The 22,647-nt window shown below is 45.6% G+C and overlaps 2 protein-coding genes and 1 long non-coding RNA gene across 4 annotated transcripts; 2 read left to right on the forward strand and 1 right to left on the reverse strand.

Annotated features, from left to right (window-relative positions):
- The first annotated feature begins 61 nt into the window (after nt 1-61).
- Nucleotides 62-7,262, forward strand: LOC115551128 (neuroepithelial cell-transforming gene 1 protein). The gene is made up of 12 exons (XM_030366682.1): nt 62-330; nt 1,262-1,328; nt 1,485-1,544; nt 1,805-1,912; nt 2,468-2,623; nt 2,751-2,813; nt 3,168-3,264; nt 3,353-3,432; nt 4,126-4,383; nt 4,667-4,837; nt 5,397-5,583; nt 6,065-7,262. The coding sequence occupies exons 1-12, from the start codon at nt 194-196 to the stop codon at nt 6,385-6,387; spliced, it is 1,707 nt and encodes a 568-aa protein (XP_030222542.1). The 5' UTR covers nt 62-193; the 3' UTR covers nt 6,388-7,262.
- Nucleotides 6,880-12,003, reverse strand: asb13b (ankyrin repeat and SOCS box containing 13b). Its single transcript, XM_030366687.1, has 6 exons — nt 11,809-12,003; nt 10,862-11,061; nt 9,990-10,140; nt 8,974-9,108; nt 8,287-8,478; nt 6,880-7,960 (listed from the first exon to the last, which is right to left on the reverse strand). The coding sequence occupies exons 1-6, from the start codon at nt 11,852-11,854 to the stop codon at nt 7,803-7,805; spliced, it is 882 nt and encodes a 293-aa protein (XP_030222547.1). The 5' UTR covers nt 11,855-12,003; the 3' UTR covers nt 6,880-7,802.
- Nucleotides 11,904-21,066, forward strand: LOC115551133 (uncharacterized). Of its 2 annotated transcripts, none has more exons than XR_003977980.1 (3): nt 11,904-12,105; nt 20,554-20,640; nt 20,897-21,066. It is a non-coding gene; the product is annotated as an uncharacterized LOC115551133 (long non-coding RNA). The 2 variants fall into 2 exon arrangements; XR_003977979.1 differs by lacking the exon at nt 11,904-12,105 and adding an exon at nt 18,087-18,299.
- The last annotated feature ends 1,581 nt before the right edge of the window (nt 21,067-22,647 follow it).

Below are 22,647 nucleotides of genomic sequence, written 5' to 3' on the forward strand. Positions count from 1 at the left end.
GAGCCGCTCTCGATTGGCTGATCCCGCCCATGCAACGTATCCGCTCTGTGATTGGCTGACCCCGAGGATCCGCCATATTCAAACCTCCGTTGGCTCGTTTAACCGAGCGTCATTTTCCGTCCTCGTTTGTTTACATTTGTATGTTCGATAATCAATAAAAAAATACCTTATAATAGGACGAACCTCACCGTACATGGAGGAGAGCGAGGACGCGACGCGTACCGGGATGAAGAGTAAGAAGCAGCTCCGCAGGATGGCCTCCAGGACGTCCAGCATCGGACCCGCGGACCCCTCGGCGTCCCCCGAGGCCCAGGGCCACAATAGGAAGAAGTAAGGACGCTCCACCTATGGTCCTATATATGGTCCTACATTCCTATATATTGGTCCTATATTCATCATGCATGGACCGGAGGGCTGCGCGGGTTTTAGAAACCTGGGCCCGTTTTCCTTTTGTTATCATGATGTGTTGTGTTGTGTTGTGTGTATCTAAACGAGACACAAATGTCAGGACCACCCTGTAATGGGTCAATATCAGAATATTTAGAATCATTACAGCAAGCTCAAATTATGTTTATGGGGGGTCTAGTCATGGCCACGGTATAACAAAGTGTAGCTCCCCAGTCATATGTAATGATAGGAAGGAGATGTCTCCAGATATTGTCACAGGACTGGCATATAAAGAAATTACACACTTATGCTTGGGTTTATGATGTGTGTTGTGCGTGAACGTGTTATATTAATGTGTTGTACGGTGCGTGTTGACATGTGTTTTGGGTATGTGTTGTATGGTGTGTGTTGAATGTCTATGTGTTGTGTGGTGGTTTCAGCCCGGCCTGGCCCACCATTAACCTTTGACCTGACAGGTTCAGTCATGGTGGCTTGGGTTTCCTACTGGTGGTATCAGAATAACTTTATCTTACTTTACTTATGTACTTCTATTCCACCTATGTTACATCAGGGTCATAATATAAGTATAACCAAAGAGTAATAACAGTGTAACCATGTTTACGGGTCTGATTTTAAGAAGGTAATTCCCTGCTACTACTGCTTTCTATTCAACATGGATCCTCAGTGTGTCCACATAGTGGATTATTACCCGAAACACTAAGGCAGATTTCAGAAAGTGGTTTTAGATTTACATTGCGGCTATGATACAACCCATGATCCACATAATGTTGAATAGGACTGTGTATGTCGCTGTAATCATCTGCCATCAGATCTAGGTCAAGCTGAGTAACTACTTTCCCCTGCTTGTCCGCAGACCCCCGCTGCAGAGAGGAAGCTCCTTCACCTTCCTGACTCCAGGGACGCCATGGGACTTCAGCCTGGTAAGCCCCCGCTGACCATAAAGGGCACTGTGTTGGACAACAATTCATTCATTCTATATTTTAGTGTGCGGGGGCATATTTAGATTTATTGAAAACTGATATGACCAACCAGTGTATCATTTTTTTCCCCTCACTGTTCATCGTTTACGTCCACAGAAAAGAAAACGCAAAGAAAAGGACGACGACACAGTCAGTCTCTCCAGCTTCGATCTCAAGGTGAGAGCTTTGATTTTGTACCATTTTGCACTTTGATTATTTTCACTGATTAATAAACATGCATGAATCACAACAGAAGTGAATAGGACCCAACCCCTAGTAACCATGAGTTCAAGTGTTATCCGTTAATGATTCCAGAAAAAAAGAGGAGAGAGAAAGCACTCTTACTCTTACTCTTAAATGGTGATTCATCAATTACAGTTAAATGGATCCATTACACCTCTATTCTGACCACACACGTTGTGTTCCTTGATCTCCAGGAGCCTAGCAACAAGCGGGTGAGGCCGCTGGTCAAGGTGACCTCCTTGGCCAACCTCATGTCACCGTCCAAGAATGGAGCCGTCCGGCGCTTTGGACAAACCCTCCAGGTAAACGAGTAAAACGAGTCTGAACAGCCATTAGTAAGGGTGGCATGCAGCTCAGGAGGTAAAGCGGGTTGGCTCGTTACCCTTGAGGCAATATTGTAAAGCGCTTTGAGTGGTCACTTGTTGGAAGAGTGCTAGATAAATGCAGACCATTAGATGTTATTGCATAATCTACTCTATAGTGGTAATACCCACCCAGATGTGTGAATGCTGGATGGATCAGCGTTCCATTTGGTACAGTCGACTGGGAGTTCTGGTAGCTTGATTTACCCATACTCCATCAGGGTGGACACCCCCACGTGTGATGTCACTAGAGGGTTGATTTTAAAATGGCTTGTAATAATAGATCAAATTTATGTAGTGCTTTTCCCAGTGCTCAAAGACGCTTCACAATCGCTTCATAAGCTAAATCATAAGAAACAAAAAAAAGCTAAAACAAAACAACAGTTTAAAGGTTAAAAGTAATGGCCGATCACATCACCCCTTGGTGGTATCATTTAACCCTTTAACCGTTTCCGGCTGTGTATACTTGTATTCAATTCACGTTTTCCTCTTCAGTCCATGTCCAGCAAGTCTCCAGGGATGTCCCTGAGAGCCAGCAGCAAGGGGGCCGGCCCCACCCCCACCAAGCGCAGGAACAGCACCCTGTGGTCCGAGAGCCTGGACGTCCACCAGAAGAGCACCTTCTCCACCAAGGAGATCAAGAGACAAGAGGTAGAGCGGCGGGCCGGGAATTCCCCTTCGGGACACAACCAAGGAGTACAACTTTCTGCTTGGATCATGCGTTCATATTGCTCGGTTTGTTGTGGTCTTATTTGGTACGTGCTCTCTGTCTCCTCAGGCCATCCATGAACTCTACAGAGGCGAGCAGGATCTCATCGAAGACCTCCAGATGGCACGAAAGGTCAGGCAACCTCAGGGCCTAGCTAAGACCTAGGACCTGGTCTGGCTAGGTTCTGCTAGGACCTAGTCCTAGCAGAACCTCACAGAGTCCATAGTAGTTTGGATGTCCCGGGCCAGAGGTTCTAGGTTCGAAACCCTGATGTCCGCAGTCTACCTTTATTCATCCTGGAGTAATGTATTTATATGATCAATAATGACCAATAAATATGATCTATAATGTATATATAAAGTTGTAGGTTGTAGTAGGCTGCTCTGAAAGAAAGCTCCTGCTCAGAGACTCTGTAATAAACACTGTGAGTACTAAGACACCTGCGGCTGCTTGCTCACCCTGGTCCTCCTGCTTCTATGCCTCCAGGCGTACCACGACCCAATGCTGAAGCTGTCCATCATGACCGAGGAGGAGCTGGCCCACATCTTCGGGGAGCTGGACACCTACATTCCCCTTCACGAGGGTAGGGCTCAGTGAAGTCTCCCAACCCATGCCCTCGCCCTCCCATTTCAGGTGTATAAACCGTGCCTGTGCCTTTCCTGTGTCTGCAGATCTGTACGCAAAGCTCACAGAGAGTGCTGCCGGTCCCAGCGGCATCGTCGGCCAGATTGGACAGATCATTATAGATTGGGTATGTATTTAAACTGAGGCAAGGTCATGGATATCATCGTGTTTGCCTCTGCACTGAGGGTTCATGTTTATTTTAAAGTAACAAGACTATTATACATATTATAGTTGGTCATTTTTGTCATCTTTTGTTACGGCTTGCCTATATTGTATATGGATAATATATATTTTTAAATGGTATATGATATCTTTCAGCTGCAGTTACTGTCCCTTACCTGACATTCAAATATCCCTTCCTTTTCAAACGGTCGTTGCATTCATTGCTGGTCATTGTTTGCTCATGATATGGAAGCAGATGGAAACACTGTTGACACAGCACACACACAACCCTTCATACCACTCAGGGGCCAACATTGACACAGGACCTAGTTTCCAGTCAGCAGGGTGACATGTGGCCCAGGGGGTAGAGCGGGTTGGCTAGTAACCGGAAGGTTTCTAGTTCGATCCCCTACCTCCTCCTAGAGTGTCGAGGTGCCCCTGAGCGAGACACCTCACCCCGACCGCTCCTGACGAGCTGGCTGTCGCCTTGCGTGGTTAACACCGCCGTCGGTGTGTGAATGTGTGCACGAACGTGTCAATGTGAGGCGATATTGTAAAGTGAAGGTCAGAGAAGCGAGGTATGAATGCAGTCCGTTTACCATTAAACACTGTGAAGGTAACCAGCCCGCTGCCCTGTCCACCCCCCCCCCCTCCCCAGCTCCCGGGCCTGAACTCCTACAAGGTGTACTGCAGCCACCAGCTGGCCGCCAAGGCCCTGCTGGACCAGAAGAAGCAGGACAAGCGTGTGCAGGACTTCCTGCAACGCTGCCTGGAGTCGCCCTTCAGCAGGAAGCTGGACCTCTGGAGCTTCCTGGACATCCCGCGCTCGCGCCTGGTCAAGTACCCACTCCTGTTCCGGGAGATCCTCCGCCACACGCCCGCCGAGCACCCGGACATCGCCAGCCTGGAAAAGGCCGTACGTTGATCACCTCGTTATGCTGCTTCTGTCCCACCGTCTGTCCCCCCCGTCTGGCCTCCCATCTGTACTCTAGTAGCTGATGACCAGCGATGCCCTGAGGCCGCTGGTCACGCTGTATTGAGTCCTCATGGGATACCATGATGAGCCATTCATCAGGCAGACACAACTCATTCAGCAGCAGCTAGACGTACGGCATGTTGCTCTGGAGTGCCTCCGAGTAGGCTCGGGTCGTTGGGGATCCAACCAGCATAGTGAGCCTAACGACGCTGTCCCTTCCCAGATCGCCATCATCCAGGGGATCCTGTCCGACATCAACGTTCAGAAAGGAGAGTCGGAGTGCCAATACTACATCGACAAGCTGGAGTACCTGGACGACCGGCAGAGAGACCCGCTGATTGACAGCTGCAAGAGCTTATCGTGCCACGGCGAGCTGAGGAACAAGAGCGGCTCGGTGAGCATCCAGACGGAGCGATGTTCAGAAGGCTGAACTCTGGGAGGAACTCTGGGGATGAACTCTGGGATGCTGTATTTCACCGTGACATCACTGTCACGCATCATCCTCTTCATCTTCATCATCCATTCTGTTGTCTCAAATAGAGTTGTTCCGATACCAGTATCGGAAATTCCTCCTTTACTGCCTTTGAGTGCAGTATCTGGTATCGGCGAGTGCGCAAGTCTATACCATCACATGACTAGCTCATTTACTATACAGGCAGAGAACATCACAAACACTACGCTGAAAAAAACGAATGAGTAAACAGTTAATGAACCGACTGTACATTGCTGTCATCGTAAGAGAACCCTTCAATAAGAACAAGTACTACAATAATAGATGTTCTATCGGTATATAATCGATATCGGCTGATATTCAAGTTCAGGAATCGGTATTAGGATTAGGAAAGGGTATCGGAAACCCTCATTATCATCATCCTCATCCTCCATTATGTAGTCTCAATGCGACCCTTGACTCCGGTAGTGGTAGTAACCATGGTGACGCTGTCTCCCTGCAGAAGCTGCACGTGTTCCTGTTCTCCGAGCTGCTGGTGCTGACGCGGCCCGTGACCCGCAACGAGAGGAGCTGCTTCCAGGTGTACCGGCAGCCCATCCCCGTCCGGGACCTGGCCCTGGAGGACCTGCAGGACGGCGATGCCCGCATGGGAGGGTCCTTCAGGGGGGCCTTCACCAATGGGGAGAAAGGTGGGCGGAGTCTTGGTGTTTATTTGGGTGTGATAGGAAGATACTTGTGAGCGGTCTGTCGCAACCTAATGCATGCGGATGATCGCACTGGGAGCAGTCTTTCACTATCGGTAACTCATTGGTGTGGGGTTCAGTTAATATCGGGTAATATAGTAACTACTCTAAGTTGGTGGTAGTCAGTTAAAACTTAATGGATGCCGGGGCAGATGATCACACTAGTAGCGGACTTTCATTATCATCTAACTCACTGGTGGGGTTCAGTTTATACTCAGTAACTAGTTGCAGCTGGTAGTCAGTTAAAACATACTGGGTACCGGGGAGATGATCACACTTTTGCCGGTCTTCCATGTCACCAGGATCCCACTAGTGTGGGCTTATAAAGATCAAACATAAGTGGAAAAAAAAAATGCGTGGCCTGTAGTCCACCTCCTATGACAACGTGTTCACGCTTGTCGCCACTCTCTCTCTCTCGTCCCTCCAGCCAAGAACGTGTTCCGCGTCAGCTCCCTGGACCCGTCCCACGGCCAGTCCCACACGCTGCAGGTCAACGACGTCTACCACAAGCAGCAGTGGCTCAACTGCCTGCGTGGGGCCATGGCCCTGCAGCCCGCCGGGCCCCCCAGGGTCCGGACGGAGACCACCGCTGGCCCGGTCTCCTCCCGGCGCCGCTCCTCCACCGTCTCCCTGGACAACGAGGAGGCGGACGAGAACCACTGCCCCGACGCCGTCGCCCCGTCGCAGTCCAAAACGAGGCTGGAGAAGAGGTTCCGCGGGTCACTGAGGAGAAAGGAGACGGGGGTCTAGGAGGCCCGGGGAGTGTTGGAGACGCTCCTGTGTGTGTGTGTGTGTGTGTGTGTGTGTGTGTGTGTGTGTGTGTGTGTGTGTGTGTGTGTGTGTGTGTGTGTGTGTGTGTGTGTGTGTGTGTGTGTGTGTGTTGCTGTTGGAATGCGGCCGTGCGTTTTGAACGTAACGATGATTTCAGGTGATAAACCATTGTGTTGTAAGTGTGAGTCCAGTGGCTGTTTACCTTGGCCTTGCTGACTTTATATAGGTAACGGGGAGGGGGAAATCCCCTCCAATCACTTCCGTCCAAAAATTATGTTTAACTTTTCTTTTTTCCGATTTAGAGGGGTGAAAAAATAAGTGTGTATTTAGTTTACAAAATATGTTTCTGATGTTTGTTTACGTGCAGCAGTTAAATAGTTGTGGAATTTGTTTCACATCGTTTGACATTCATACCACTGTTGTAGCTCTTAAGAATTTGATTATTCTAAATTCTAACTGATTTCTTTGTTATTTTTTTTAAAAGTGTCTTTGTGAAGGCAAGAACAAAAACGTCCACTATTCAAATATTGATATGTAAATCGATGTGTTTCGGGGAAGACGAATGTTGTGGTCCAAGAGATTTGAGGTCTTTTGAGAACTTGGATTCATTTTTTATCATTAACGAAACATTTCATAGAAATTTGTGTAGTGATGCCGTGTTGTAATTTGTGCATAACATTGTTGGAATCTGTTGTTGTGTAATGTGAATCTTGTTACATACTGAGAATGAGAACAGGGAAAAAAAAGTGCTTAAAATATCCTGTATTTGTCTGTTTACCCAAATGACATTAACTTAGATGATTGTATTTACATATTCACATTCACATTAAGTGGTATTAAATATGTACAAATTATAACGTTATTACTGTCCATCATTTCTGAGCTTTCATGTTTGATGAAACAAACCATTTCCAAGATAATGCCTAAAATATACAACATTCACTTTAACTTCATAAAATAAGCCAATTTCCAGATTGACCTGGAACAGAAGAAGATTCAAGTCTGTTGAAGTTAGCCATGTATCCACTAATATTATTTCAGAAACTTTGTGCAGAATCTGTATCTAGATCTGTGGTTCACGACGTTTTGCACCCATGACACATTTTGCAGTCTGAAGATTCTTGCAACCCAAGCTCGACACATGTTTTGCACCTGCTTTCCCACCAGCCTCTTAACTCTATCAACATCTCCCCGTCATACGACCATACCCAGTGGTGCAGTAAGTAGCAGTCTGCTTATGGCTTTGAATCATGAGTTGGTGTAAATCACTTGATATAAAAGGGCCCTTTATCGAAAATACATTTTTATAAAAAACGGATCATCAAATAGCTGCTCATATAGCTTACAAGTCAACAATCCCCTGTGCCCCCGTATGAAAGCAGGGGACCCCTAATCTAGAGCGCAGGAACCTGGGACTCGGGTGGGGCTTCGTAACAGAGGAACCCCCGGATGCGGTCGGGGAGGTTCAGCTGGGAGACCACCTTCAGAGTGTTGGAGCCGTACTTTCTCCTGAACGCCAGCCTACTTATCTGCTGGAGGCTGAGGGGCGTACCTGAGCAGGGGGGGGGGGGGGGGGAGGAGGGAATTCAACTAAATTACGAGACGACATTTCAAATAAAGTATGCTTTAAGATTGGGACACAGTTCTGGAGCTCAGGAGGTAGAGCGGGTTAGCGGGAGCGTCGAGGTGCATCTCACCCTCACTGCTCCCTACGAGCTAGCTGTCACCTTGCATGGCTGACACCGCCGTCGCTGTGTGAATGTGTGTATATGAACCGTTGGAAGTCGCTTTGGATAAAAGCCTCTGCTAAAAGCTCTAAATGTAGATGTAAATGACATCTCTGTGTGTGATATCTATCTAAGTGTATACTCAGCTTACTTTCAAAGAACTCGAGGCAGAGGTAAGCAGGAGAGCCTGTGCCGGCGTAATAAATGGGCTTCTTGCCCAGGTTGTCCGTGGCGTAAACGTTGCCCCCGAACTCCACCAGGAGGTCGATGAGGCCCAGGTGCTTCACCTTGGCTGCGTGGTGTAGCGCTGTCTCGTGCAGCTTGGCCGCGTTCACGTTCGCCCCTGGAGGGACGACAACAGAGCACTCTTAAAGGGTTGATATCATGCCACCAGGTGTGATTGTGATCAGCCATTACAAGCCTATTGAAATCAGGCTTTCTATGTGCCTTAGGGACATCCCTTGTGGGTGCCTCCCCAGTGGTCTGTAGTCCACTGTAGTCCACCGAGATACCAGCCTACCCAGTGGACTGTAGCAAATGTTGCATATCTATCCATCATACATCGAGGTGGACTCTCCCACTAAAACACAGGAAACGGCAGATTTTCAAACGGCTTGTAGTGTATGATCACACTCACAGCTGGTGGCATAATATAACCCCTTTTAAGTAACAGAAAAGGTTTTTCTCTGTGGAAGTGGCGTCATTCAAAAAACAAATGCTTCTGAACGTGAAATATTGCATCACTGCTTATTACAACGAAACATGATTTAATGGTCCCCAATAATGGTTAGAATGCGGTCTTTGAACCATCGTTTCTTTCTGTAAGGCACGGACTCACCTGCTTTGAGGAGCACCTCTGCGCAGTCATAATGCTGCCTGGCGCAGGCCACATGCAGTGGAGTCCCGAAGTGGCAGTCGTGGGCTTCCATGAGGGCCCCTTCATCGATCATGAGCTGAACGCAGTCAGCGTTCCCTGTCAAACAGGACTTCAATGAGCTCCTGGGTGAAAATGTCCTGCAGCAATGTTTGTCTTGGGATTTCTGGACACAATGGGGGCAGGATAGTATGCCGGGCAGGATAGTATGTCAGCCTTACATGTAGCAGTCTACCTGATAGTATGTCTGCCTTACAGGTAGCAGTCTACCTGATAGTATGTCTGCCTTACAGGTAGGAGTCTACCTGATAGTATGTCTGTCTTACAGGTAGCAGTCTACCTGATAGTATGTCTGTCTTACAGGTAGGAGTCTACCTGATAGTATGTCTGCCTTACAGGTAGCAGTCTACCTGATAGTATGTCTGTCTTACAGGTAGCAGTCTACCTGATAGTATGTCTGTCTTACAGGTAGCAGTCTACCTGATAGTATGTCTGCCTTACAGGTAGCAGTCTACCTGATAGTATGTCTGTCTTAAAGGTAGCAGTCTACCTGATGGTATGTCTGCCTTACAGGTAGCAGTCTGCCTGTCAGCATCCTGGAAACACTCGACAGCCACAACATTTATATTTAAGGTATTTAGAAGATGCTTTTAACCAAAGCGACGTACATCCGTCAGAAGGAAGAAAAGCTATATATCGCTGTCGGTACAGTAAGGATTTTAATTGAAGCAAGTACCAAGCACTAACAGCTGTAAGGTTAACCCATTTCCCGTACACAACAAAGATAGCTACGATAAGATGCTACACGATGCTAAGTGCTATTGTTAGGTGCAAGGACGTAAAACATACAATAAGTCTGTACATTAAGTGCCAGGATCTGCAACATACAATAAGTGCGCTACAAACACATACTAATGCGTTGGTGTGTGTTTAGAACAAGGTCATATCCATCAGGTGGGCTCCCAGTCAGGTGACCCCACCTCCCATGCAGGCCTCGTGGAGCGGGGAGAAGCTGAACAGCGGCGGGTTGACCGTAGCTCCGTACTGCAGCAGCAGCCTCACACACTCCAGGCTCCCGGCAGCACACGCGTCACACAGCGGGGTGCTGCTGTCGATGTTCCTCGCGTCCACCTGGGAGTGCAGACAGGGGAGAAACAGGTTCACCGTCACCGGCGTCACAGAGCCTTCTATGCCGCTCCTTTAATATAGGAGCGGCATGTGGCTCAGGAGGTAGAGCGGTTGGCTGGTAACCGGAAGGTTGCTAGTTCAATCCCCGGCTCCTCCTAGCGGACTCTCGAGGTGTCCGTGAGCAAGACACCCCACCCTGACTTCTCCTGACGAGCTGGCTGTGGCCTTCCGTGGCTGCCACCGCCGTCGGAGTGTGCACTTTGAGTGGCCACTGGATAGAAAAGCGCTGCATGAATGCAGTCTGTTTACCATTGCTGATATACTTTTTGTTTTGTTATTTAGCCAATGCCTTTATAAAAGCAACCTACATCCAATTCAGATTAAGATTTTTGAAGGAGCAGTTGGGATGAGGCCTCTTGCTAAAGGATGCATTCAGTGATGAGATCAGTAGCCAGTACCTATCTTCTGGGAGTCATCCCAGCATCGTGTGTGTGTGTCTCAACAGTGTCATGTCAGGTGTCTTCTTCAGGGATTTCCCTCCCAACCATCCCTAGAAGGAGGGATCCCTCGTCTGTGCTCCTTCTCAAGGTGTCTTCCTTTTGGATTCGGGGTCCACTCCTTAGCCTCGAGAAGGCTTAGAGCGAGGGGAGGAGGTAAACAACATGGGGCTGTGAGGCTTCTGACCCTTTCACCGGGATGAGGGGACGGATGTGGGACGCCTCACCTGTGCGCCGGCGATCAGAAGCAGCCTGACGCACTGCGTCTGTCCCTGGATACAAGCCTCATGCAGCGGCGTTATGGAGTCCACCGCCACGATGTTGACCGGCGCCCCTCCCTGGATGAGCCGCTGCAGGTCGAGGCTCCTGCCCTGGGCCGCGGCCTCGTGCACGGCCGAGCGGTCCGTCCAGAATCCCAGACCGTGAGCTAAGGAACGGGGGATCAACCAACATGGCCGCCGGGTTTGAATCATTGAAATCAATCAACATGATGTAACAAGTTGAAGTTCAAGAAAGACGGGGCTTTAATTTCAATGTATTAGATACATATTCATCCAATACATAGTATAAACATGTATTATCATTGTTTATCTAACATAAGTAGGTGCATAGTAGGTGTGTTCGAGAAGTCACTTATGCTTTCATTTTAATGTATTATATATATAAATAAATATGTATATGAATGAATATAATACATAGTATAAATATGTATTACGTGTTGATCTAACAAAAAGTAGGTGTGTAGCCTATTAATCTGTCCTCCGACCCTCCTATCAAACATCATCTCTTAACCCCATAATGACCTCAAGAGCAGGAGGGCCCACACATCTAGACCCGTGGCAATCACGCAGGGACGAGATGGTAATAACGCCAGAGACGCTAATTCATAGAAATACAGAACGTTATATTAACCATTCAGGTAACTCGGGTTTTAAAGGCACTGGCCAGAACCGAGTCAAGAGACGCACTTGACAGAACAGGTTCAACTCCTAATATGTCAGCCACACTAACGAGCTTATCCAACATGCACTTAAAATACCGCCGGGTTCTCCTGCAACGCCTTCTGTTCGAGGCTACCCCACCATCCCGCTGCACACTCTATTACTATACCGCTATACCATGGTGAGACACAGGTTATATTTCATATTAAGAGATAGAAACATAATAAGATTACCTATGTCTCCAAACAAGGAGGGTCTGGAACGCGTATTAATATCCATTTCATGATAACTCTAGTCTTTCGCAGGAGACAGAACCCCAACCCCGAGGCAGGACCCCCGCGGTGTGCTGAGTGGACCCCGGAGGACCACTGTAGACCCTGTCCCAGCCGTGGCCCGTGAACGGGCAGCAGGTTTCACCTGTGACCGAGTAGAGCGCGTCAGAGTATCTGGGCCGCCCATTGGCTGCCGGGGCAGTCGTTTAACTACGTCACCAGAAGGATCACATGGTTCCGAACCGCGGCATGGTGACGGTGAGAATTACATCAACATGGCGATTATTGCGCACTTGTTGTCGTCGTTGTTTTTGTTGTTGTTGTCGTTGATGTTGTATGTGTGTACGTCCTGACACCCAATGTACGCAGTTATTGTGTGTTTGTACGTCCTGGCACGTAAGAATATAAATTAGCATTGTGTAGTTTCTTATTCTTACTATCTTTATTGTTACCGTATATATATTTGGGACTGGGTTAAACTAGCAAATTATAGTGCTTAGCACTTGTTTATATGAACAACCTTTCCTCAAATATTATTTTTGTAAGTCGCCTTCGATAAATGCGTCTGCTAAATGCATGGACCAAAATGGCGCCCATTCATTCCTATGAAAACCATGGACATATTATAAATAATTTCATAATTTAAATGCAGAAGTGACAAATATGGTATGACAATTTAAATGCTGGACTGACAAAATATACCAATACGATGCTGGGAAAATACCAGTTTGTATGTTTTCATACTTCATTTTGACTTGATCAGCTGACTGCTTGGGAGCCATCGGAGTAGGCCTAGGCTACATATTTTTTAGAAGAAAATGGTTATTTTGAAGGAACGTTAAGAATGCTTTACTGGGATATTAACAGATTCATCGTCCAAATATTAACGATCATGCTTTTGAAATGCAACTAGCGCATTTACGCGGTCAGCGATCCGCTGCCAGGCTTTGGTTCTCTGGGTTGCAGAGGCTTTAGCGTTTCCTTTCCTTGTGATAATGTCCTTCTCCTCGTCATAGCTCTCCAAGAGAACCTAGACCTACTCTGAGTTTGTTGTCTATAAGACTGAAGGCAGCTCTCCCACAGAAGGAAGGGTTAGAAATGGCATGTCCTTTTCTACGAGAGCCTGTGGACGTAGAGGCTGCGATCCTCCGAAGGAATCTCCGTGAGGCACGATTATTAAGACCCCGGTTGGATATACTTTATTTTCCTGATAATTTTCTTCACGAGCGCTATCGTTTTTCAGCGCAATCTATCATTTATTTAGACCACCTTCTCAGCCCCCATGTTAACTGTCAAACGCACCGGGGGCATGCTTTAAGTTTAAGTTTTTTATTTTTAACGCAATTAACGCATGTGCAGAATGATCCGCCCCGTGCATCCCACCCGCTCTGTACTACAGTCACTTTAACGTTGTGGCTTTCCCATGATCAGAGTAGCTGACTAACCACGGACCTATAACTGCTGCAAGTCAAGAAACTAATTTTAAGAATGCAAGGCAGAAAAGACCCTGGTACTGCTTTTAACCAGATGCTGTTCTTCTCTACATGCACATGCTCAGCATAATCGTCTGCATTGTTCACTCAGGTAAAACCCTTTGAGTAAACTGTTAAACAAAATAACTTGTCCCACCATCGCCCGTGTTCTAATAAAGACAATCTACTTTTTATGAGGATTTCTTTATTTCCTGAAAGCACAAAAAAGAAAGTCATTCATATTGGGTATGTTTTTAGAGCAGGGAACAGTATCCCAGTTTGCACCTCACCCACCTTTAACTTATGCTCCAACATTTGGATCTCCAAAGCATCCTTTTGCATCTTTTGCCTAAGGTGGTCAATTTCCTGTGTGGCAATACACATAAATTCAGGGCGCCCTGGCATGGAGGGGGTACCTGGACCTGGAGGTACCTCCTCAGAGAGTCAGGGGTCATGTGAGGGTACCCCACTGGTTGAATGTAGGTCTTTCTGTTTTTCTTGTTTTTTAGATTTTGTTTGTCTACGAAGTAACACATGCAAACCGTGCGCGTGCCTAAGCGCAAAAGTTCCAAATGTTGTTTTTTTGGTAACTGGGTAGAAAACCTAAAAGTGACAATTCATCAACTTCACAGATCAAGATGGATTAGTGCTTGTAATGGAGCCGCCGGCTACGATCGAACATTCTCCAGTTGATGTAAATCCATTCGGATTATTTTATACTTTCTGTTGTAAGCGCCTCTCGGCACAGTACTCAGCCAATAGGCCTATTGCTCTTTGTATGATAGGAGGCCGATGAAAATCTTGGTCCGGGCGTGGATGGGTCATCTGAAAAGACTGAGATGTGCTCAGCATCTTCAACATTATAGATAAAACTACCATTTGCAAAAAACGGAGGGCTACGCAAATAGTCTGGGGTGAACTGAGGCCAGGGGCCTGTACCACGAAGCTCGCTTAGAGGGTTAGCGAGGTATGTTGAGCTCAAAGCCTGGGTTAGTTGTACCACGAAAGTCGATCTCTTTTAGCGTCGCTGTATCACCATGGTGACTTATGCTCGCAACCAAACCTGGGCCCTGTACCACGAAGCTCGCTTAGAGGGTTAGCGAGGTAAGTTGAGCTCCAAGCCTGGGTTAGTTGTACCACGAAAGTCGATCTCTTTTAGCGTCGCTGTATCACCATGGTGACTTATGCTCGCAAACAAACCTGGTCGGGAGCAGTTTTTCGGCTTAGTCTAGCCGGAGATCGGCGTGCGCAGCTTCCTAGCCCCTCCTCTGACAATGGCGTCACCATTTGTGGGAGTTCCCGTGGACCCCGGCGCACTTCTCGTACAGGCGTCTCTCCGGAGACAGAGGGTTTTACGGGAGAGAACCGATCCCTTGGCATTGTCTGACGATATTCAGATTTCAGACTTTATTTTCATTGTGCAAACAACGAAATTGGGGTTCTTCATGAGAGATACAGATTCTCATCAGAGGGTGTTCGTTATTTGATCGTCCTTTGGACCTTATGTAGACAATGCTTACTGTTGCGCGTTGTGTCTCCGTGACAGAGTGCTAGAGTGGAGGTAGCGCGTCAGTCTTGAATTTCTGCGCGGGGGGTTTGACTCCCAAGTGACGCGAATTTATGTGAAGCTTAAAAAGTCCCAAATCTCTTGCATATGGAATACTTATTCACTAAAGCTTATGGAATTATATTTTTGTGCTTATTTCGAACTTGAACCCATATCTTCAAGGCCGTGCTGGCACCACATCTATGGGGGTAAAATGCATGATGATAGACCGGCGAATCTGAACCCCGGTCGATGGCGTTCGGGTCCTATACTAATCCACTACGCTACAGCCGCTACCTCTCAGCGGTTGATAACATGCCATACATTTCTAACATAGGGTGTTTTTAAAGTGAATTCCCTAAATGATAGAATAAGGCAGGATGGACGGTGCTTATGCATTTTTAAATCATCATCATTCTATTAGGATTAATGCCAAACAATTCTGCATTTGGCATAGTTATTTTATAGACAATATGCAGAATCTTTTCACTTATACGCATATAGACTGCTTGATCTATCGTAAAGGTGAGAAAAATGACGCAAAAAACGCCCCTTTCACATGAACGCGCACTGAACCTAAAGCGGAAAACCTGGTTCAACTAATTGAATCTAAAGTGAGCTTCGTGGTACCATTTAACTCTGATTGCGAGTTGCCGCTCTGTCGAGCCAGGTTTCCCCAAGAAAGCCTGGGTATGTTCAGCGAGGTTCGTGGTATACCCCCCTGAGGCCTGTTTCAGGTAGCTGGTTTAACATACTCTGAGTTTAATCCTGCGCTCTGAGTTGGTTGACTCAGAGTTCAGGGTTGAAAAGCAACTCTGGGTTTTCGGTTTCAGAACAGGTGATCAGCTTTGGGTTAATCAACTCTGAGTATGTTCACTCTGGGTTGAGGGCGTGCCTGTTGACTATGAAGAGCCATCATCAATGGATCTCTGATAACATGATCAAACATGGACCAAAAGCGTAGATCCACTTACTTTTCCCCCACGGAATTGGAAATTCTAATGAACGTGTATGCCGAGCAATTACCCATTTTAACAAAAAAAAGCAATACCGCCGCGGCAGCGAGAGCGCAAGAGAGAGCTTGGCAGGAAATAGCTGAACAAGTCAATGCGTGAGTCAAATAAATTAGTAAAATAAAATAAAATAAGAGGAAAGTTTAATATCTTCCACTTATTCAATATGTAAATTGTGTGTGTGTGTGTGTGTGTGTGTGTGTGTGTGTGTGTGTGTGTCAATTTACGCAACCCCGAGTTGCCCCACGAGGACTTGGCAGCAAATGAAGTACAAAAATATAGTTTAAACAGGTAAACTAATGTTTAATTGAAATCAAATCATTTGTGCTGTTTTGCCTGCTCTACCTAATTTAACAGCTATGTTCAACATGTATTATATATTGTATACTATATTTAAGCAGTAAATGTAATTAGTAGGCCTACATTTCCCAGCCACCCCAACACTGCCAATATTTAATAGGATTTAGATATATTAGAAGGCTACACCTAGGCAAAATGCATTATAAATATATATGTGTCTTCAAAATAGCGCTTACTGAATATTAGGGTAACATTTTCCTCCATGTTAGCAAATCGAAAAAATGCAGAGGCCCGGCAGACTGGAGGGGGTCCACCACCTGCAGCCCTCACAGAGGCTGAGGAGATGGCCCTCAGCCAACAGAGTATGCGTCCTGTGGCTGAGGGCATCCCTGGGGGGAGCTCCTCTGATCCCCCCCACCCCCCAGGATAGAAGTGCCTTTACAGTATAAGAGGTTGGTTATTCAAAATAATTAAATATGTACACGCAACCCAGCGCGTTGCAAATTAGATGGGGCAATATTCTGGCTCAAGTAATAATTGCACTGTCTAATCATCTTCTTCCAGTTACTGATGGCGTCATCGCCCTACTTGAACCAGATGCCTTCACCAACCTCCATGCAATTGTAACAATTCAAAAGATGCAAAAGGATGCTTTGGAGATCCACATTTTGGAACATAAGTTATAGGTGGGTGAGGGGTGCAAACTGGGATAGGCTACTGTTCCCTGCTCTAAAAACATACCCAATATAAATGACTTTTTTTTTTTTGTGCTTTCAGGAAATAAAAAAATCCTCATAATAAGTAGATTGTCTTTATTAGAACACGGGCTGTGGTGGGACAAGTTATTTTGTTGAACAGTTTACTCAAAGGGTTTTACTTCAGTGAACAATGCAGACGATTATGCTGAGCATGTGCATGTAGAGAAGAACAGCATCTGGTTAAAAGCAGTACCAGGGTCTTTTCTGCCTTGCATTCTTAAAATGAGTTTCTTGACTTGCAGCAGTTATAGGTCCGTGGTTAGTCAGCTACTCTGATCATGGGAAAGCCACAACGTTGAAGTGACTGTAGAGCGGGTGGGATGCACGGGGCGGATCATTCTGCACACGCGTTAATTGCGATAAAAAATAAAAAAATAAACTTAAAGCATGCCCCCGGTGTGTTTGACAGTTAACATGGGGGCTGAGAAGGTGGTCTAAATAAATGATAGATTGCGCTGAAAAACGATAGCGCTCGTGAAGAAAATTATCAGGAAAATAAAGTATATCCAACCGGGGTCTTAATAATCGTTCCTCACGGAGATTCCTTCTGAGGATCGCAGCCTCTACGTCCACAGGCTCTCGTAGAAAAGGACATGCCATTTCTGACACTTCCTTCTGTCGGAGAGCTGCCTTCAGCCTAGACAACAAACCCATAGTAGGTCTAACCACCTCCCGAGCAGGTTAGGTCCACGGCGTATGTTGCCGCAGCAACTAACTCTCGGTTGCGCTGAACCTGCTACCTGAAACGGAAAACCCAGAGTTTCCACTAACTCAGAGCGAACAAACTCGGGGTTGCCTCAAAACCAGCTACCTGAAACAGGGCTCTGGTCGGGAGCAGTTTTTCTGCAGTCTAGCCGTAGATCGGCTACTTAAATCGGCGTGCGCAGCTTCCTAGCCCCTCCTCTGACAATGGCGTCACCATTTGCGGGTGTTCCCGTGGACCTCGGCGCACTTCTCGTACAGGCGTCTCTCCGGAGACAGAGGGTTTTACGGGACAGAACCGATCCCTTGGTTGCGCTGAAATCTGAATATCTGACGATATTCAGATTTCAGACTTTAGTCATTGTGCAAACAACGAAATTGGGGTTCTTCATGAGAGATACAGATTCTCATCAGAGGATGATTGTTATTTGATCGTCCTTTTGGACCTTATGTAGACAATGTTTACTGTTGCGCATTTTGTCTCCGTGACAGAGCGGGGGGTTCGACTCCCAAGGGACGCGAATTTACGTGAAGCTTAAAAAGTCCCAATTCTTATGCATATGGAATACAAATTCACAAAAGCTTATGGAATTATATTTTTGTGCTTATTTCGAACTTGAACCCATATTTTCAAGGCGGTGCTGGCACCACATCTATGGAGGTAAAATGCATGATGATAGAACGGCGAATTTGAACCGTGGTCGCTGGCGTTCGGGTCTACTGATCCACTACGCTACAGCCGCTACCTCTTAGCGGTTGAAAACATGCGATAGATTTCTTACATAGGGTGTTTTAAAGTGAATTCCCTAAATTATAGAATAAGGCAGGATGGACGTTGCTTATGCATTTTTAAATCATCATCATTCTAGTTGGATTAATGGCGAACAATTCTGCATTTGGCATAGTTATTTTACAGACAATATGCAGAATATTTTCACTTATACGCATATAGGCTGTGTCCCAATTCCTAGGACGCATCCTTCGAAGGATGCGTCGACGCCGATTGCGTCACAGCGACGCGCCAAGTGCTGTCCCAATGCCGTGTTCCAATCGTTCCAATACCCGTACTTCCATGAGTATACTTAAAGGAAGTACACTATCTGCACTATCCGTACTCACTTGAGTACGTTATTTTTGAGATGTGAGTGCTGTTCCAAATCGAGTACTCCGTGGTGCACTAACCGGAAATTACGATCACGACTGCCGCCGCGGCTCCTCCCCCGCAATAAACATCCCGCTTGAACGGTGAACTCTTTACGCCTAGCAGCTATGAAAACTACAAAATGACTCTTTTAATGCAGGCTCTGTGGAAAATGCGCCGATTTTGGCTCAGCCTGGCTCCGCCTCTTCCGCTACGTAGCTAAGATGGCTGCCGTTGAGTACGGAAAGTGTCCTTCGCCCCTTCGATCCACACTTCACGATTAGCCCGTTTAGAGTACGACATCCGGGTCCTTGAAGTATACTTCTTTTCGCCGGATCTGAATTGGAACGTACTGCGTACTCAAAATTTGGCTAGTAAGTACGGACAGTACGGGTATTGGAACACGGCAGTAGTCTTTTCGCTAATCTAATACTGTACCCCTGAAATCTTCAATGAGGATGTTATAAACAAGCATCCAAATATGCTCCCCATATTCTTACAGTGTACATAGGGTGAGTTGTGGTTTAAAATAATGTGATTATACAGTGGGAGCCTTATTTGATGGAGGCAATTGGTCTATCCACATAGTTTACCCCTGCTATCTTAAATAAAGACGTTATAAACAAGCAAGTATTTCGGATACTCACCCTTTAACTTGAATTTTGAAGCGTACCTCCTAAGGTTTAATTTCTGGGACTTATCAAAGCCATCCGGGACTGTTCCCAGAGACAGGAGGTCAAACGATTTCTTACATCTTTCCTCCATAGCTTTACAAACACAAGTATTTAGAATTTATGTAAAACGATAAATATCTTGTTATAACAAAACATATATCATATTATTTCTACATTCATCAGAAGTGTGCACATATTTACGTGCTTACAGGTCAAAAGGCGCATTGTTAAACATATTTGTAAGATAATTGCGCAGTTAAAAACATGTTTTAAAGAAAATACCATCAGCCTAAAAGGTAGCGGAAACTGATGGGTGCGCACGCAGGATCGCAGTTTCGAGATGCGCGTGCGCAGAACCACTAGGAAGCAGAATTTGATGGGTAGCAGAAATTGGCAGAACAGCGTCATCAGTGGACAGAGGAGGGTGCGGTTTCAGGACGGCATTTATAGGACCCTAGCTTTTCTTATCGACTTAAATACTACTTTCTGTACAGGTACGTAAGTTATCGTTTTAGGGGGCACTTATTCGTTTGTTTAAAGGTTTAATCCACAAAAAATGCTAATGTAACTGTAACTGCTGCATCCTCCCACTACTCCTGTAAATCTGGTCTCACAAGATGGCGCCAAGCGTGGCTAGTCACACCAAAATTGCACCGAAATTCCAAACCTACCGGGCAACGGACGATCGAGTCGAACGTTGCCTGGCAACGGTCGAACGCTGACGGAGGAAGGTTCATGAACATTCGCGAACGTTCGCGCTCATTCATTGAGCGTCACAAGACGAAATAACATTAAACAAATAACACCTGTTTTACAAATGACATTTATTAGCGTTGCTAACTTTATATATTGTATTTAATTGTTTAATCGCATTTAGCTAGTAAACTGAGTATTAACACAAGCTAGCTAGCTAGACTATGGGTGTTTCCCAACGTCAATGCTCAATGTCATGCTCAACGGCCGCCCTTTTAAGGACGCTATGTCATAGAACGCCGACAAGCACTGTTCCAATGTTGAGGACACTCGAAAGCTGCGCCATTTTCGCGTCCTTTGTTTTTGAGAATTCCGAGATTTTTCAAGGATACATCTCTGCATCCTAGGCGAGCCAAAACTACCCACAATCCACTGCGTTCACACGCTGCACGGGATATAAAAAATGGCAGAGGGAAAGCAGTACACGTTCAAATGTAAGTGAAGTTATATTAAAGTTTTCAGAAATATTTGTGCCGTATTGGTTTTTATAGATTCATACTTGTTAATGCTAATAATCAGGCTTAAAGACTTGTGCCACTTTTCAAACGTTTTTGCAACTTAATGATACGTTGCTATATTTTGCATGGACGTAGCTATTGTGTTAAACACCACTGTCAACAATGTAAATTTACTCGCTCACAAGATTACGTTATTTATGTATACCTATTTATGTTTGTGTGTTTTTTTTAGGGTCAGCCCAGCAAACGGAGGATTTTGTGCACCTAAGGGTGACCCACAAACATGTTGTCAAATAAATGCACCACCGATCATTTGCAATGTTTGTAATTTGTAATGAACGTATATAATTGTATTTTATATAATATACTTATGTGTTCAAAGCACTGGTAGAATGAATGAATCAGATCAGTTAAATAATATATCCAAATAAATACATGTTTCTCATCATTTTCTTTGTCTTTTTTCCCCTGCATAATAGTAATCAACCATACTGTAAATGTGATGCATGAATTAAGTTCTCAGACAATCACTTAGTTTTATAAAAATTGAATGGATTTTTTTTTTAATAAAGAGGATTCAATCAACCGCAACAAAGCTTTTGTGACTTCCTCAAAGAGGCTCCATGAGAAGGAGACATGACCGCATTCATAACAGACAAAAGTCAAATAAATATCAATCAGCTTGATTGCTGCCATGTTTTATTCATAAGCGCACATGTGTTTACAAGCGCAAACGCTGTATTAAAAAGCGGAAGCGCTTCCACACTAGCAAGTCGTTCCGAAGTCTGAACGCTAGGAAGCACTCGAGCTAGCACTCTGGTCTCATCTTCATAGGACACGACTAGCTTATAGAATGTCTTATAGTCTTATAGAATAGAATAGAATAGAAAGCTTTATTGTCATTGTACAAGTACAACAAAATGCAATGAGCAGCTCCATACATGCACACATGTTATCGAAGATAAATATATAATAATTACAAAAGCAATGTATAATATAAATATATAAATGTCCTTCAGGATGCCTCTGGCCCTGCTGAGACAGCGGGAGCCGTAGATGGTGCTCAAGGAAGGCAGAGGGCAGCCAATGATTTTTTGTGCAACGTTTGCCACCCTCTGCAGTCTCTTCCTGTCTGTCCTGTTATCTGTATTATGTTATTTCGTCTTTGGCAACATGAGGGCGAATGTTTTTTGAAACCTGCCTGGCAACGGACAATTGCGTCGAACGTACGTAGACGGTACAATTTTCGCCCACGGTACAATTTTGGTGTGACAGCGCCACTTGACGTCACTATAGCAGAAAATAGAAATAGAAAATAAAGGCAAAGTTAAAAAAGCTTTTTAGAAAGTGCAATGTATTTAAGATTTAGCAGAAAGCTAAAGCAAACATAAAAGTCTTCAGTCTTGTTTTAAAGGTGCTCAAAGTTGGGGCAAGTCTTAAATCCTCTGGGAGTTTATTCCAGCTATTTGTTGCATATTAACTAAATCCTGCTTTCCCATGTTTCGTGTTTACTCTGGGGATAATTAACAGATTGGTCTCAGAGGATCTTAGTGGTCTAGAAGGCTTATGTAGTGGAAGCATATCAGTTAAATATTTTGGGCCTAAACCATGTGGGGCAGTGGTTTTCAAACTGTGGGGGGCGCCAGAGTTCTTCAGCATGTCACTGAAGCCACCCATCAAGAAGGAGGACTCATCGATCTACTCATCACTACAGACAAAGATCTACCTCGCAACGTGGGAGTGTATCATGATCAACTTGGTTCTGATCACAAACCAGTCTTCTTCCAGATTGCAACAAGTGCAGCGTCCAAAGTGTCAAAGATGGTAATTTCTGCTCGAAACTATAAGGAATTAGATCTTGATGCCTTCAAGAATGATGTTACTGACTCCTGTCTCTGTAATGAAGATTTGCTGTCAAGAATGGATCTTAAGGATCTTGTTGAGTGTTACAATGATAATCTTAAGCTGTTCATTGACAAGCAC

The sequence above is a fragment of the Gadus morhua genome, chromosome 9, assembly GCF_902167405.1.
Source record: "Gadus morhua chromosome 9, gadMor3.0, whole genome shotgun sequence".
NCBI classification, from domain to species: domain Eukaryota; kingdom Metazoa; phylum Chordata; class Actinopteri; order Gadiformes; family Gadidae; genus Gadus; species Gadus morhua.

Bases quoted from the DNA above. Each gene is read 5' to 3' on its own strand.
- LOC115551128 (XM_030366682.1), top strand. From the start codon at position 194: ATGGAGGAGAGCGAGGACGCGACGCGTACCGGGATGAAGAGTAAGAAG. The intron at 331-1,261 runs GTAAGGACGCTC...GCTTGTCCGCAG, and splicing joins CAGGGCCACAATAGGAAGAA to ACCCCCGCTGCAGAGAGGAA. The intron at 4,384-4,666 runs GTACGTTGATCA...GTCCCTTCCCAG, and splicing joins TCGCCAGCCTGGAAAAGGCC to ATCGCCATCATCCAGGGGAT.
- asb13b (XM_030366687.1), bottom strand. From the start codon at position 11,854: ATGGATATTAATACGCGTTCCAGACCCTCCTTGTTTGGAGACATAG. The intron at 9,109-9,989 runs GTGGGGTCACCT...CCTGTTTGACAG, and splicing joins CCACGAGGCCTGCATGGGAG to GGAACGCTGACTGCGTTCAG. The intron at 7,961-8,286 runs GTAAGCTGAGTA...CCCCCTGCTCAG, and splicing joins CTGCCTCGAGTTCTTTGAAA to GTACGCCCCTCAGCCTCCAG.